This window comes from Plecotus auritus, assembly GCF_963455305.1.
Source record: "Plecotus auritus genome assembly, chromosome: 9".
NCBI classification, from domain to species: domain Eukaryota; kingdom Metazoa; phylum Chordata; class Mammalia; order Chiroptera; family Vespertilionidae; genus Plecotus; species Plecotus auritus.
The window spans coordinates 9,402,898-9,419,719 of NC_137783.1; the positions used below are offsets into that span (position 1 = coordinate 9,402,898).

Genomic DNA, 16,822 nt, shown 5'->3' on the forward strand with positions numbered 1-16,822 from the left:
AAAATTTAAAAAAAAACTATTAGAATACAAGATATGGATTTAATAAGATGGATAAATATATAATAAGAATACACATGAGACAGAGGGTAACATCAGCAAGATGGCAGAATAAGAAGTCCAGGCCCTTATTCCCACAAAAACACCTATTTAACAATGACATATGGACCAAAATACCTTTACCACAGGACCAAAATCCAGTTAAGAAGTTGCAGTAACAAAGATGAATACAAACCAAGAATTGTCCCATTGTAATGGGTAAGAGGAGCAATTTCACTTTATCCACATAAGTCCCTCCCCAAGGCCAGCATCACCTCAGCCTATAAATTCCCCGTCAGGGGAAAAAAGAGAATGCACCATACATCCAACATCCTTGGCCTTTCATGGCACCACCCAAAGGACCTGTTTCTATCTCACTTCACCCAGAGCTTTGAGAGAAAAGCATAGTGTGGGTGGCTTAGTGCAGCCGACATTACTCAGCAAGACTGGGAGAAGGTGCACAACCCTGAGACTTCTCCCCAAGGGGGAGGGAGAGGAAGGAAGCATGCATGCAACATCCTAGATTTCCTGTGGACTGCCCAAAGGGAACAGGGTGTGCAGCTCACTAAGGCCAATGGGACTCTGTGAGACAGACAAGGCACATGACCCAGAAACTTCTCCCCGAGGAAGAAGGAGAGGAATGCAATATGCCACCAACATCCTTGCCCTGACTGGTTTGGCTCAGTGGACAGAGCATCGGCCTGCAGACTCAAGGGTGCCAGGTTCGATTCCAGTCAATGGCATGTACTTTGGTTGCGGGTACATCCCCAGTAGGGGGTGTGCAGGAGGCAGCTGATCGATGTTTCTCACTTATCGATGTTTCTAACTCTCTATCCCTTTCCCTTCCTCTCTGTAAATCAATAAAATATATATTTTTTAAAATACACAACATCGTGGCCATTCAGGGCACAACCATAGGGAAAGGGGGAGTAGTTTACTGAGGTCAGTGTGGCTCTGCAAGACTAAGAAAAGGGTCACAAACCTGAGATTTCCCCCATCACTGATGCAGTAAGTTGGTTAAAGAAGCTAGCATCCCATTATGCTAAGTGAGATAAGTCAGACAGAGTAAGACAAATACTGCGTGATCTTAATTTATATGTGGAATCTTTAAAAAGCCACAATCTTATATAATAAAAGCTTAATATGCTAAGTGTCCAGTTGACCAGTTGGCCATTCAACCACTCAAAGCATAATATGCTAATAATATGCTAAGGCTGCTCAACCACTCGCTATGACGTGCACTGATCACCAGGAGACAGACGCTCCAACCGGTAGGTTAACTTGCTGCTGGAGTCCGGCCGATCAGGACTGAGCGAGATGGGCCGATCGTGCCCAGGAACCCTCCCGCGGTCCCTCCCTGGCTGGCCAACCTAACACGTCCCTCTCTGGCCCCAATTGTGCACTGGTAGGGTCCCTTGGCCTGGCCTGCACCCTTTCTCAATCCGGGACCCCTTGGGGGTTGTCGGAGAGCCGGTTTCGGCCCAATCCCGCAGGCCAGGCCAAGGGACCCCACTGGTGCACTAATTTGTGCACCAGGCCTCTAGTCGAACATAACAGAGTAGAATGGTAGTTTCTAGGCGCTACAAGGTGGAAGCACTGGAGGGATGTTTAAGGGTATAAACTTCCAACCAGTAGACAAATAAATCCTAGAGATCTAATGCACAACACAGTGATCATGGACAACAATATTGTATTATAAACTCCCAAACTGCTGAGAGGCTAGCTCTTAATTATCCCCACCATAAAGAAGAAATGATAATTATGTGACACCACAGAGGTGTTAGCTATATGCAATGGTAATAATCATACTGCAATATATAAATGTATAAAATCAACATGTTGTCCAATTTAAGCTTACACAATGTAATATGTCAATTATATTTCAATGAAAATGATTAAGAAAAAACAAGCCAGCATTGCTATATCTCAGATAACCCAGTAGATTTAGAAAAAGAAAAAAAAAGACATTGAAAACCTACTACTATGTAAGTGTATAAAACTAAAAAATATATATTTGATATAGCATGTTTTGAATATAAAGGTTCTATTTTCAAATAAGATTACTCCCAGTTTGAGAGCAAAATTATAAATACAAACACTACCATAAGCCCCCAAAAATTATAGAATATATAATTTAAATTGTAGAACTCTTTGCAATATCTGAAATATCTATCTCACAAGTACTCTGAATCACAGGGAAACCTAAGTTTTTATTTTTTTGTTAATCCTCACCTGGGGATATTTTTCCATTGATTTTTAGGGAGAATGGAAAAGAGAGGTAAAGACAGAAAGAAACATCCATGTGAGAGAAACACATGGATTGGTTGCCTCCTGCGCAAGCCCCAATCAGGGCCTGGGCCTGGAAGGAGCCTGCTAACAGGGTATGTGCCCTTGACTGGAATCAAACCCAGGACCCTTTGGTCTGCAGGTCAATGCTCTATCCACTGAGCCAAACCAACGAGGGCCTAAGTTTTATTAAAAGAAACATTTAACAGGATTAATCTTTCTACAAAATCCCCAAAGTGTGATTATTCTAAGCAGTAAAATTGCAATCAAAGAAGACAAAAAACTTGTATCCCTTCCTATACACATAATCTATATATATAAAAGCCTAAGTGACCATTTGACTATTCGACCGGTAGCTGTGACGCACACTGACCACCAGGGGGCAGTCATTCTGACCAGTAGGTTAGCTTGCTGCTGGGGTCTGGCCAATTGGGACTGGGCGAGACTGGCCAGACATGCCCTGGATCTCTCCTATGGTCCCTCCCCACCATGATTGTGCACGGGTGGGGTCCCAGATTGCGAGAGGGTGCAGGCTAGGCCAAGGGATCCCACCAGTGCACGAATCCATGCACCGGGCCTCTAGTTGTTTTATAAAAGCTAAGTTGTCTTCTCACCTGTTCTGGGTTTGCTATGAAGTTGATGGCAGTGTGGTGGCGGTCGTCCTCCTGCAATAAGCTGAAGGTAAACTGATAGTCGATCAGAAGACTGTCTGTGGGGAAAAGAATACAATCCTGATGTGGAATTTTAAAAACTGCTTGATAAACAAGGTGAAAGCATATTATATATCAGTATTAAAAATGATTATCATTAATTGTTAGTGGCCTATGTAAGATTAACAAATTCTAAATCATTGTCATTAAGCAACAAAAAGCAAACTATAGATATGGAAGAAATCCTAATTCTTTAAAAATCCCATTTATTATTTCTGTTGTCGTCATAAATATTCTCCAAAACTGTAGGCATTTTAAAAACTACATAAAAGTAAGAATATTAAAAACATTTTGGTGCATGTTATTCCAGTTAAAACTTTGTAAATATAATTATAGACATTTTGATATCTTTGATAAAATTCAAAATTCTTTGAAAACATAAATTTTAATAGCTAACTAATAGTTCATCACATGCTGTAATGAGTTTACTTATTCTTTTATTATTGTGGTAATTTTAGCAATTATAAAATCACTCTCTGGTAGACATTATTCTACAGAAATGGCTCTCATTAGCAATGATAAAAAAGAATACAGCGGTACACAATCTTAATTCAGTCCCTCAATAATGCTGAAACCAAAGTCAAACAGTCGAATGTTGTATGTCATGTGTAGCTTCACATGTTACACAGGGTGAAGCATTACTCATAGTGTAACTCTGACCTCTGTAAAAAGGTATTTCAAATTATTTTAAATAGAGGTGACTTCTATTTTTGGATACATACCTTTCATGTTGTGCCCAATTAAAATAAAATGTAGAGGTAAAGTCAAGGGCCAGTGTTGTCCTAGGCACTGGAAATACAATAATAAAAGACAAAAACTTCTGTCCTTATGCAACTTATTTTCTATTGGATGGACATCAGAAAGTAATTAAATAATTTAAATATGTAAAAGATAATGATAAATGTTTTGGATGATAACAAATCAGTGAAAAGGACAGAAATCGCTGTCAGGGTAGAAATATGCTTGCAATTTGGAGAAGGAACATTTGAAAATCAAAGATCGTAAGAGAATAAACCGAGGAGTGTAGCAGAGAAACCGTAATCCAGGCAGAGGAAACAAGTACGGAAACCTCCAAGAAAGATCCAGCCTTAACGAGGATTCTTTTCAAGAGGCTGAGGCAAGAGTATAGGCAAGAGGTGACGGAGGCGAGGATGATAGCAGTAGGGGTCATGAGAAGAGGTCAGATACAAGGAATGTATGTGGAAGGTACAACAAACAGATTAGCTGAATAAATAAGTGGATGGAGCATTTGAAAGATAAAAAGATAAAGTTATTTTTTTTACCCAAGACCAAGCATAACATCAGCATTTGCTGAAAAGGAACCTGGGTTTTATTTGTTGGGAATTGGGGAATAATTAGGAGCATAGTTCTTAGTTATTGAAAATGCAAGTGACATGTTGAATAGAGTTCAAGAGCATGTTTACTGGATAACAAGTTGGAGATTATCGGCATTTTGGATGGGATTTAAGGCTCTGGAGCTGAGAAATCGTCAGGTGTAGAGAAAAGGTGTGAGGGATGAGTCCGGAGACATCCACTGCGAACTAATCAAACCCTCAGAAGGAGCCCTCGGAGGAGACTTGCGAGGGCAGACTAAGAGACAGGAAGAGAGCCAGTGTTTAGTGGCATGGGGGCAAGCAAATGTAATGCTGCAAAAAGACAGCCGGGATCAGCAGTCAATTGCAGGTGACAGGGGCTCAGAAGTAGGGCTGCAATACTGAAGAGAGATGTCTTCTCAGAATGAAGGAAAAACACCACTAAGAAACACTAAACACTTTGAAACTAATTTCAAGAATATGTCTGCATAATTATCTTTACGTTTTCTAGCTTGCAAGTGAACATTAAGAAGTCAGGAGTAGCTACCCTTCAGAAGATCAGGTCTGGGTGACTTGGGACACCTGAGCATCCCTGGGCAAAGCTGCACTGCCCCAGGCCGCTGGACACTCCTCTGCCTTTTGGGGCTATACCCCTCGGGCACAAGTATGTTCCACCAAACTCTTGGGGAGGCTTCATACTTGATTTCTCTATTCCTATTTGACTAAGTTGGAAGCACAAGAAGAGCACAATATATATTATGTACGGTAATGAGCAATCCTAATGTCAGTGGGGCTAAAACAGAATAAGCTTAGCCAAGAACAAAATCAGTAGGAGTATTACTCAATTCAAGTGACTAATAAGAATACCACTCGGTGAATGTGAATTATTAATTGAGGAAAGTTCAGGCTTCTACACAAAATGCCTCCTTTTAAAGCTGCTTGGAAATAACGTCTTTCAGAAGCCAAGTGCGCAATTTTTCACTTAAACAGGAGATGATCTATTTCTCCCCTCAATTGAAATATCCTGCTCATATATTTTTAAGGGTATTACAAATGAATAATTAATTACCTGGCACTTAAAACATGTACCTTATTGCTTGCATTTACTCTGTACTTCTGAGCTAAATAGGGTACGGAACATGAAACATTAAAATTTAAAATATGTCAAGTTTATACAAATTTTCAGAATAAGTTTTTGTACTGCTTTAATGAGCCACTTTATTATTACAGTATAAAAAGGAAATCTGAGTATAAATCAACTCAAATAATTTGTTGTATTATCGATAAACACAGAGAAACGAAAAAGTAGCAGAAGGAGTAAGTGTGATCAAGAGAGGTGCACCAAAAACTAAGAAAAGAAAATGAAGAATCCTGTTTTTAAATGGGAAGAAATAGCATGTTTTTATACTGATCAACATAAATAAGAACTGAGGCCCTGACTGGGGAGCTCAGCTGGTTAAGAGTATCATCCCGTGCACTGAAAAAAAAATCTCTCATTTATCAAAAATAGAAAAATAAAATCCAATAAATAATATGCTTATAAATAATGTATTTTAGTTCAAGACATAAAAATTAAGTAAATCAGTAATGAAGGAAGGGTGTAAGTGACATAAACGGATATTTTGTTTTTATACAAATATGAAGTAGGGTAAGATATGATGAGTAATAGAGGTGATCTCTGTATATAAAGCAGTAATTAAATTCCCTACTCTTAAAAAAGTAGTGTACTATAATCGCAAAATTGCATCCTAAACTCTAATATAAGAAATTTTAAAAACAACAACACAGTAATCTTTCAAAGGGTGAAATAAGCCAAAATATGTTTGATTACTTGGAAATGTACTAAAGCACAATTATTAGGAGTTGGAAATGACATGTAGTTAAAGAATCAGTGCATTAGTGCCGCAGAGTAGATGACTGCAGAAAGTGACTTTCTGTACTTGATTCTTATCACTGAAAACATATCAGCTATGTAACATTTTCATAGTCCAGTCTCCCACTTTGTGTTCAAGGTTTTCTTGGTTACAATTAATATTACAGTTAAGAGGGAGGTGGGGGGGTAAATGGTGATGGATGGAGACTGGACTTGGGGTGGTGAACACACAGCACAGTGTACAGATGAGGTGTTGCAGAACGGTGCACCTGAAACCTGTATACTTTTAACCAGTGTCACCCCAATAAATTCAATAAAAAGGGAAAAAAGGAAGTTAGCAAGGTGTGCCTCCCCAGCTACTGAAGTTCCCAGACTCAGGTTTCACATAGTGCTCAGGCATCAACTAAGCAAAAGCCAGGTGTTTACATACAGCGGTAGTGAAAGCAGGAAAAAGCATTTACGGATAAAAGAAGCTGCGTTACTTTCAGACTACTACTTTCTATACTTGCTGAATAAAATGCATAATTCAGTGTTTACAAGGGTCAACTTAATTAGATATTATTGCTAGAAACTTGTTTTTCTATGTGAGACTGACAAATTTCTAATACATTCAGTGTTTTATTTTAAACTCTCATTTAAAAACTACTAAGGCTGTCTGCAGGACACAACTGCTGGCGCATTACTGTCAATTAAGTTAACACCATATTGTATTCAATTGCTCAATGTTACAGGGTAGACCTGCACTTTAAATTCCACTCTGATCTTTTAGATCAGGGAAGTTTTCATTAACACTATTACAAGAACTACTGACCTTTTCTTTTTTTTCAACACCACTTTTTTTCAAATGTCATTAAGCTCTAAAGGTCTCATAAGAAATGACAAGACTGCCATCTAGCGCTTTGTGACTATTCCTTTAACATACATTAAAAAAAAAAAAAAAACACAGATGAGAATCTAGACCAAATGTAGGCAAAACAGCAATAATTTTTTTAAATTACTAAAGATAAAACCTAAAATTGATGAACTAGAAATCAAAATCAGTGCAAAGAATAAACGCAAAATTTCATGCTGTAGCATGGCAATAAATAAATAAGATAAACAACAAAAAAACTACAAAAAAGCACCAGACCCAGAAATTTTGGTGGAATTTAGCTCATGTTGTAAGTTCACTTAATATTTTTAACTATTCCTGGTTTTAAAAAAGATAGCAATCTTCTCATTCATTTTCAAAAGTTATCACCATAGTAATATAATTTGAAGATAGAAAAGAAAAACTAAAAATTACAGTCAAAGTCATTTCATTAGGAAAAATAATGCAAAAAGATAGTTTACATTAATTTATACTAAAAATAATCCTAAGTTAAATATAAACAAGTAATATTTAGTGGTATTTCAAATAATATGCCAGGACTATGTTTGCTTTACTCAAGAATGAAAAGATGTTTAACATTAGAAAATCCATTAATGCAACTTCCCATTTAACAAGGTAAAGGCAAAGGGCATTTATGATGAAATCTTGAAGCACACTTCCCTGGCCACTGTGGCTCAGTTGGTTGGAGCACCATCCTGTATACCAATTGATTCCCAGTCTGGGCACATACCTAGGCAGCAGGTTCGATCCCTGGTCGGGCACAAACAGGAAGGCAACCAATCGATGCTCTTTCTCACATTGATGCTTTCTCTCTCTCTCTCTCTCTCTCTCTCTCTCTCTCTCTCTCTCTCTCTCTCTCTCTCTCTCTCAAACAGGAAGGCAACCAATCGATGCTCTTTCTCACATTGATGCTTTCTCTCTCTCTCTCTCTCTCTCTCTCTCTCTCTCTCTCTCTCTCATTTCCACTCTCTCTAAAATGAAAAAGCATATACTCAGATGAAGATTAAAAATAAACAAGTAAATACGGAAGCACACTAATATAAATAAGAATTTCTTAACTAGATACAGGGAATATTCCATAAATTATATCAAAGTCTCTACTTGATCACAATATCTACTACCATCATTTTGACTCAATACTAAAATAGAGGTCCCAACCATTCCAATAAGAAAATGAAAAATTGACAAGGGAGGGGAAAAAATTGTCCTTATGTGCATACAATATAATTAAAATTAGAATTAATGAAGAGGTGATGAATATCAGATCAATGTACTAAAATAAATTTTATTTTCATTTCAAGCATTAATAGAAAATGTAATTTTAAAAAATACTGTTTTAAAAAAAAACAACAAAGTATTATAAAATTACTATTTTGCACTAATCTAACAAAACATGTGAAGCATCGACACATGAAATAGAGCTCAAAATTGTTAGTCATAAAAGAAATGCAAATTAAAACTGCAAGATACTACTAAATATACTCTAGAATTGCTATAATCAGAAAGACAATATGAAGTGTTGGTGGGGATGTAGGAAGACTGAAACATTTATAAATTGCATATGGAAATGTAAAATGGTAGAACCTTTTGGTGAAATCATTCGGCGGCTCTTAAAAAGTTAAACATAAGCTTATCATATAATCTGGGAATTCCACTCCTAAGACTCCACTCAAGGAAAATGAAAATATATGTCTACCAAAGACCATCTAAATGTTTATATTACCATTTTTCATAATAGCCAAAGCCTGGCACTAATCCCAATATTCTATATCTGGTGATTAACAAATTGAAAACAGTGGTATACCTATAAAAAGTTGTGCCATTTGCTATATTAACCAAGTACAACAGAAACACCTTATAATCATCTTAATTGATGTAGAAAAACCACATGATATAAACAAACACCAATTCCTGATAAAAATGTTCAGCAAAGCAAAAATAGAAGGAAATTTTCTCAACCTGAGAAAAGTATCTAGGAAACACATCATACTTAGTGATGAAAGACCGAAGGCTTTCTCTCTAAGATCAGGAATAAGGCAAGAATATTTACATGCTCACCACATCTTTTCACAGGTTACCACAGTAGTAGCCAATGCAAAAAGGCAAGAAAGAAAAAAACAAGTATCCAGAAAGGAAAGAATTCAAATTCCATTATTTGCAGAATACATGATTGTCTATGTAGAAAATATGACAGAATCTACAAAAGTGACACCAGAATTAATAAGTGAGTTTAGCAAAGCTAAAAGATACAAAATCAACATTGAAATCAACTGGTGAATATACAAGACACAATCGGAAATGAAATATTCAACAAATATTTACAACAGCATCAAAAATATATTTTTAGTATAAATATGACAAAACCTTTAAAAAATCTGCACAGTGAAATATTACTGAGAATAAATTTTAAAATAATTAAGGGGAAAAAGAGATATACTATGTTCATAGATCAGAAGACTCACTATAGTTAAGATCATCAATTCTCTGCTAACGGATCTATAAACTAAACACAATCCTAATCCAAATCTTAGAATGTATTTTTGTGAAAAATGACAAGCAGATTCTTAAGTTCATATGTAAACATAAAGAAAATGGATTAGCCAACATAAATATAAAAAGAAAGAACAAAATTGGTGAATAGATATTACATGATTTCAAGACTTATTGTAAAGCTAGAGTAATACTGGCATACAAATAAATTATTTAATGGAACAGAATATAAAGTTCATAAATAGTCTTCTATAGCCTTAAACACATATATTGACAACTGACTTTTAACAAAGGGACAAAGGTGCAAAAGCAAGTCACTGGCTAAAATACAGTGCATAAATAAATTGTGCTAGAGTTTTTTTTTGTTTTTTTTTGTTTTGCGCTAGAGCATTTGATGTCCTTACTGGGGGGAAATTTTGATTCATTCCTTCAAATATACACAAATACTAACTCAAATTGGAGTATATACTTAAATGGAAAACATAAAATATAAAAATTTTGGAAGAAAATATAGGGAAAAATCTTTATGACTTTAGGTTATGCTAAGATTTCTCAAAAAAAAAAAACACAACAAAAATTAAAAACAGAACATCCAAATTAAAAAGTGTCATTCATAAAAACACACTTAATAGAGTGAAAAGCAAACCTCAAACCAAGGAAATATTTGCAAATCATATACCAGACAAAGAACTTGCATCTATAATATATAAAGTACCTTGAAAACTCAATTAAAGGAAACAGCCAATCCAATTTTTAAAAGTGGGAAATGCACTTAAACACACTTTACCAAATAAAATATACACATGGCAAAAAATCACATGAAAAAATGCTTACGTCATTAGTCACTAGGGAAATGCAAATGATATGAGAATTAGATACCTTTTAGGATACATAAAAAGAAAATGACTAACCATTCAAAGTATCAAAGTATTTGGAAGAAGTAAAATTCATTTACTACTGGTGGAAATGTAAAGTGGTGTAACCATTTGGGAAATCGTTTGGATGTTTCTTAAAAAGTGAAATACACATCCACCATATGTTCATGACCCAATGGAAGTGTCTTTCAATACAAAATCAGTACAGTTTTTAGTAATGACCAAAATTTTCCCTTCTAACAATCTATCAAAATTGCAGTTGTTCAAAATTTGATCAAAATGAAAAGATTAAGTTAAAATCCAGCTGAGTTTACTCAAGTTCTGTATTTGTCCCATGTTCAAAATAAGATCTATTGCTATTTTACTCTTCAGAGTGGAAAAAAATGCACCAAATAAAATTAAGAAAATAAAGCGAAAAGACTGCTTTTTTTGCAATATATATGTTTTAACAAATTTGAGAAAAACAAAAATGGTAACCTATTACTGACAACATGAATATTGTTATCTGAAAAATCACCTGAAACTAATAATACAAACCAATTCATTAAAAATAAAAAAATACAAATACTCACAATAGCATGTTCCTCTAAGTGGATTACCAACATAGCGGTTTTCAGAGTCACATCTGTAGAAATAAAAAACTCATTGACTATTAAACACCAAAATTAAAAGCCTCCTGTTTTTTAAACAAAAAAGTAATTAAACTCTACATTAAAACATCTTTAAAAACTATAGAATGAATTGAAGTTTTCAAATCACATCTTCAAAAAATAGTGAATATAAAAAGCCTCTACACAAGTATGAGTGAGAGAAGAAACAAATGAAGAAAACACGAGAGGAATAAAGAGGATGCTGCAAGGCAGATGGGAAAAGTATTATGAGTTTGGGGATATGTATTCTTCATTAATAACATGAGGAGGAATTGAAGGTCTCAATAAAGATATAGAGACATTTTAGGTAGAGAAAGGCAATTGTGGGAATTTATAAATCCACATCATTTTCTTACTTCTGGTACTCTCTAAAATTGCAAAACAGAGATAGAGCTTCATTTTGCATAATGCTACTTCCTGGAACACCCTCCAAAATAAATTACTATAAAATGTATACAACGGGGTTATTGAATAAAGTGAGTTAATATTTAATTACATGTAAAAATTTAATAGATGAAAAGAACTTCTGAAAATGCCTTCACTTTTAGTAGAGCTAATTAGAATAGAGAAATACTTTTAATACATATATTTTAATTAGTGAGCAGCCAAGAGTTGATAATAATAATGTAAATAATCAGTTTACATGCTGAATGCTATTTTTTGTAGCTCTACAAAAAAATTAAAATAAGTTGAAAAGTCAATCTTTTTCTACACTAACTACAAAATTAAAGTAGAAATAGAATAGCCCTACATACCACTAACGTTATTCTCTGTGAAACAAAGAATAAATAGATTAAAGTTAGGAAGTTAGCTGTTCTGTGACTTCCCCAAATGCTACCATTAAAATGTGGAAGATATAGTGGTTTTCTAGTTTTAGAAAACCATCATACTCATTATTGCTGGACTAAGCACTTCAGAATCTATACTGTCCCTTTACTATGGGTCTTTCCTTTAGGCTTGCCTCCGTACATTTCATCACTTTGTACCAAGAATATACATAGACTAAAGGACTAATTTATAATACCATTATAATTCTTTTTTATGTAGCAAAAATAAACCTGACTTGTTGCAAATAGGTATCTCAATACTACTTTTAGAATAGGAAAATATTCAACATAATATTTTTGTTATGCATGATATTCCCTGCATATCTTACTTGCCTAAATAGATGTCTTCCAAAGTCCCTTAGCAATCTAAAATGACTCATTTTATAAAATTTTACTGACCAATGTCACCCCAATAAATTCAGTAAATTAATTAATGAATGAAAATAAAATGACTAGCTTTGACATATGGTAAGGAACTTAAGTACTTTACAACTGATGCATGTATTGACTTTAAGAGTGCTGGTTACAAACCTAGCTTTCAATATGGAAATTACAGTTTTCATTTTTGTTAATAATATTTAGTGTAGCCACAGCCAGTTTGACTCAGTGGATAGAGCATCCTCCTGTGGACCAAAGGGTCCCAGGTTCGATTCTGGTCAAGGGCATGTACCTCGGATGCAGGATCCTTCCCCGGCCCAGGCCCTGGTCAGGGCTCATGCAGGAGGCAACCAATCAATGCGTTTCACTCATATGGATGTTTCTCTCTGTTTCTTCCTCTCTCTTCTACTCTCTCTAAAAATCAATGGAAAAATATCCTCGGGTGAGGATTAATATAATAGTAATAACATTTCGTTTATTCAAATTGTATTATATTGGACTGGAAATTATCATAATATGCTTACCTTCAACATAATAAAATTTGTATAGATGATGTATTGTATAATTATGCACCTGAAACCTGTATAATTTTGTTAGTGTCAACCCAAGAAATTTAATAAAAAGGAAAAAAAAACAGAAAAAGAAAAAAGAAACAAATAGAAGTGCATCAAACTGAAAAATTTTTGCACAGCAAAGGAAACCATCAACAAAATGAAAAGAGAAACTACTGAATGGGAGATGCCCGCCAATGACACAGCTGATAAGGGGTTAATATCCAAATTTTATAAAGAACTCATACAACTCAACACCAAAAGAACAAAAAATCCAATTCAAAAATGGGCATAGAATCTTGAGTAGACATTTCTCCGAAGAGGACATAGAGATGGCCAACAGACATATGAAAAGATGCTTACCATCACTAATTAGCAGATAAATGCAAAGTAAAACCACACTGAGATGTCACCTGACACCTGTCAGAATGGCTATCATCAATAAATCAGCAAGCAAAAATGGGCAGGGTGTAGAGAAAGGCAACCCTCGTGCGCTGTTGGCTGGATTGCAAATTGGTGCAAGCACTGTAATAGTGTGGAGGCTCCTCAAACAACTGATCATAACTTTCAAACCTGGCCAGTGGGAGGCGGAGGAGGGGAACTGGAATCAACCTTTAAAATCCTTTTAGAATGCTTACTTACTGAATAATATAGATAAAGCAATTCTGAAAGAATTTTTAAATGTATTATATTGTAAAACTGAGCAAATGAGGAATGTGTTTATGTCACTGGGAGTCAGTGATTTACTGAGAAAGAAGACACAATTACTGAAATGAAAAAGACCCAACAGAACCTTGTGGAGATGAATTGGAATTGGAAGTATGCACTTATGTGTATTTATTTGTTTACATAAATAAGTTATTATTCTCTAACTCTTGTTTGATGAACAGGCAGTAAGTAAGTGCACCTTGCGGCAACGAGCATGTAGCACAAAGATACTGGTCTCTATTATGAGTGATTCCCCATTACAAGGTACCAGAGCTCTACCAAAACAAAACAAAAAAGGGCTAAGGGAGGGCCGATGGTTCTGGGTTTGAATCGGGACAGATACAATGTGTTCACTAAGTGATGGGAGCATGTCACAAAAACGTCAGAGCCAGCTTGAAGTAGTTCCATGGCCAAATCTGGGACATTTTGCGTGCCAAATGATTAAGTATAGCAGTGAATTACAAACCATTAGGGAAAATAAGAATGCATGTGTTCATAGCAATAATGAATATGGTGGAGAAGGGAGAGCTCTTGCTTATAGCACAACTCTGAGCACTGATTCATAAATGCAGAGGAAGCATGCAAGTTGGTAATCATCATAGTAAAGTCTGAGAGCAGGCAAGAATAATCCATTTTTCCTTTTCATAACAAATGTCATGTCCAATCAGATAAATCTGTCTCAAGTTTAACTCACTCAGAAAGGACAAGAAAAAAGAGGGAACGAAAGAATTCAGGTCTACTTGTCATCTCTAATCGAAATCCAAGACCTTATTTACTAGTAAAGTAAATGCATTCTAATAGCAGAGTCACCGCCCACAGAAACATATCTTCATTACAAGGGATGAAATAAATGAAATCTCAAATAAATGTGTAAATTTGTAAATGCATGTATAAATGTATCACTTATACCCAATGCTGTGCTTTGCAAACAAATGATCTTCCCATTTCATTTTCCACAGGCAGAAAAAAAATTGATAAAACCATTTAAGCTAATCTATTATAAGTATAAGTTTAGCACAGTCGTTATAGATTTTCATGTAACCAAAAAAATTAAGTGATCTGAAATCAAGATTGTCATAATCTTCAATTTCACTGTAGACTTCTTAAATAAATGCAAGTTAAAATATCAGAATGGAGGACCTCACAAACAACTATTTTCAACAAAGAGAAAACAGTATTATAAACAAAGGAAATTCTAAAATCTTTTGTAAGGCAATTTTGCATATGTAAATGTAAAATTATCAGAATAAAAAATGTTTTAAAGTGTGTTTTATCCTGTAATAAACCACTGTTTGGTAACACAAAAGTAAAATTTCTTTCTAGTCTATTTTTCAGAAAAGTCTTATTTTGCATTGTTGAAATTATTTGGCCCGTTCGAGAAAAATATATTTTCTCTTTCGAAGCCTGGAGATTCCCTTCATAGTTTGAAAACACGTAATGTGTTATATAAATATTTTGTACACATATAGACAACTCAGTGAATAAAATTACAGCAAGTGGACATATTTGTACTAATTATCTAATTCTAAGTAACAGATTTATTGACTTTAATCAGCACATCTATTATCTCACAGTTTTCCTGGGTCAGAAGTCTGGCATAGTTGTGTTCAGAGACTCACTGGGATACAATGCAGCCTTTTGGCTGGAGCGGGGTTCTCGGTGCAGCAGCCATCAAGGTGTCAGCTGGGGCTGGGTTCTCATCAGAGGCTTAACCGGGGATGTACCTACTTCTAAGCTCCCTCAGGTTGTTGGCAGAATTTTTTCCTTGCAGCTATAGAACTGAGAGCCTTTGTTTCTTATTATTGGCTGGAGGATGCCTTAAGCTCCACTTCTTTAAGACAGAAAAGGGAAAGTTTTTAGAGCAAGTCTCCTTAGCAAGACACAGACTTAAAGTATATTCATGAAAGTGACATACCATCACCTTATCATATAAGGTAACCTAACCATAGACTTGCCATCACCTTTGCCAATTTTCTGTTTTAGAAGCAAGTCACAAGTCCTGCCCATACTCAAGTAAAGGATACGACAGCATGAGTAGCAGAAGGCAGACAGAGATCAGTGGTAGTTACCTTAGGGTCTGTTCATTATATTTTTATTGTGTGTAAAATTTTTATTATAAAATATATCAATGTCTTTGAGATATGAACATTACTAATCTAATTCACATAATAATAATTTGAGGAATTAAATTACTTCATCAAATTCAAGTTCAGATCATATTAAAAAATGTGAAGGGGAAAATGTAGATATAAATAAATTAATTTTCACTATAAGTTACATTACTATTTCTGATATGTAAGCTAAGTAATGTTTTTAAAATTCAGAATCCTTCTGTATAACGATTAGATACAAACATTAAAAGCCTTCAGAAGTCTTCTGAGTGGCTTAATTAAAAAGACAACTTCAAAGTATTTCTCTGTCTAAGCAAAGAGATAATCATTCTCTATTCTCACTAAGCAAAATAAGCAAAAAGCTTAGTTTAGGAAACAAATTTAAGCTGAAATATTTAGTAGGGAGTTAGAAAGGGTAAATATTGTCACCTAAAATAACCATGATCATTTCTATGAAAGATGGCATTACATTATAAATGCCACTTTAAATTATATAACTCATGTTTCTAAGTGTTAAAATAAGGCATTTCATTTTGTTCCTACTGATTTAAATATTTATATATATATATATATGAACATATATCTTATCATGAGATATAATTTTTCTATTCAGAAACTAAAAAAGGAGGGAATACATCTAATTGCACAATTTTGAAATATCATGACAGATTATCTAAAGCAGCTGAGAATCTGATAAACACATTTGTGTTTTATCAGAAATTATGAAATTTATACACAAGATAAAACAATTGCTTTTGCTTTGTTTTTCTTCTAAAGAAACCCATAAAATTAAGATCATATAATATAAACAAAAATGTATTAAGAGTACACCAGTATCAATAGCGATACCATATATCCAAGGCAACTTATCATAAAAACCAATAAAAATTCAGACATGAAGGTAAGACAAATCCTCAAATAGTTTAGGAGGTACAGGTTCTAAAATTATAAGGCTGTATAGATTTCAGAATCCAATAACAGTAAGTTTAAGAAAACTAAAAAGAGATTTTTATTTTTTAATATGTAAAAGCACTGGAGAGCAAAAAAGCAAAAAAATTACCAAGCCAGGATGCAGAGGATGGGATCCCAGGTTATTGGCAGATCCCTGTGTCCCTGATTATGGATGGAAACAGTATTTGGCAG

At 34.7% G+C, this 16,822-nt stretch overlaps 1 protein-coding gene across 4 annotated transcripts in view; it reads right to left on the reverse strand.

Moving 5' to 3' along the window:
- ATRNL1 (attractin like 1) overlaps window positions 1-16,822 on the reverse strand; it is a 485,649-nt gene that overhangs the window by 328,420 nt on the left and 140,407 nt on the right. For all 4 annotated transcript variants that reach the window (XM_080641695.1, XM_080641694.1, XM_080641692.1 and 1 more), the window contains exons 21-22: window positions 11,027-11,079; window positions 2,937-3,031 (exon numbers count right to left, since the gene is read on the reverse strand). In XM_080641695.1, the coding sequence (XP_080497821.1) occupies window positions 2,937-3,031; window positions 11,027-11,079 (148 nt within the window). The remainder of the gene's footprint in view (window positions 1-2,936; window positions 3,032-11,026; window positions 11,080-16,822) is intronic.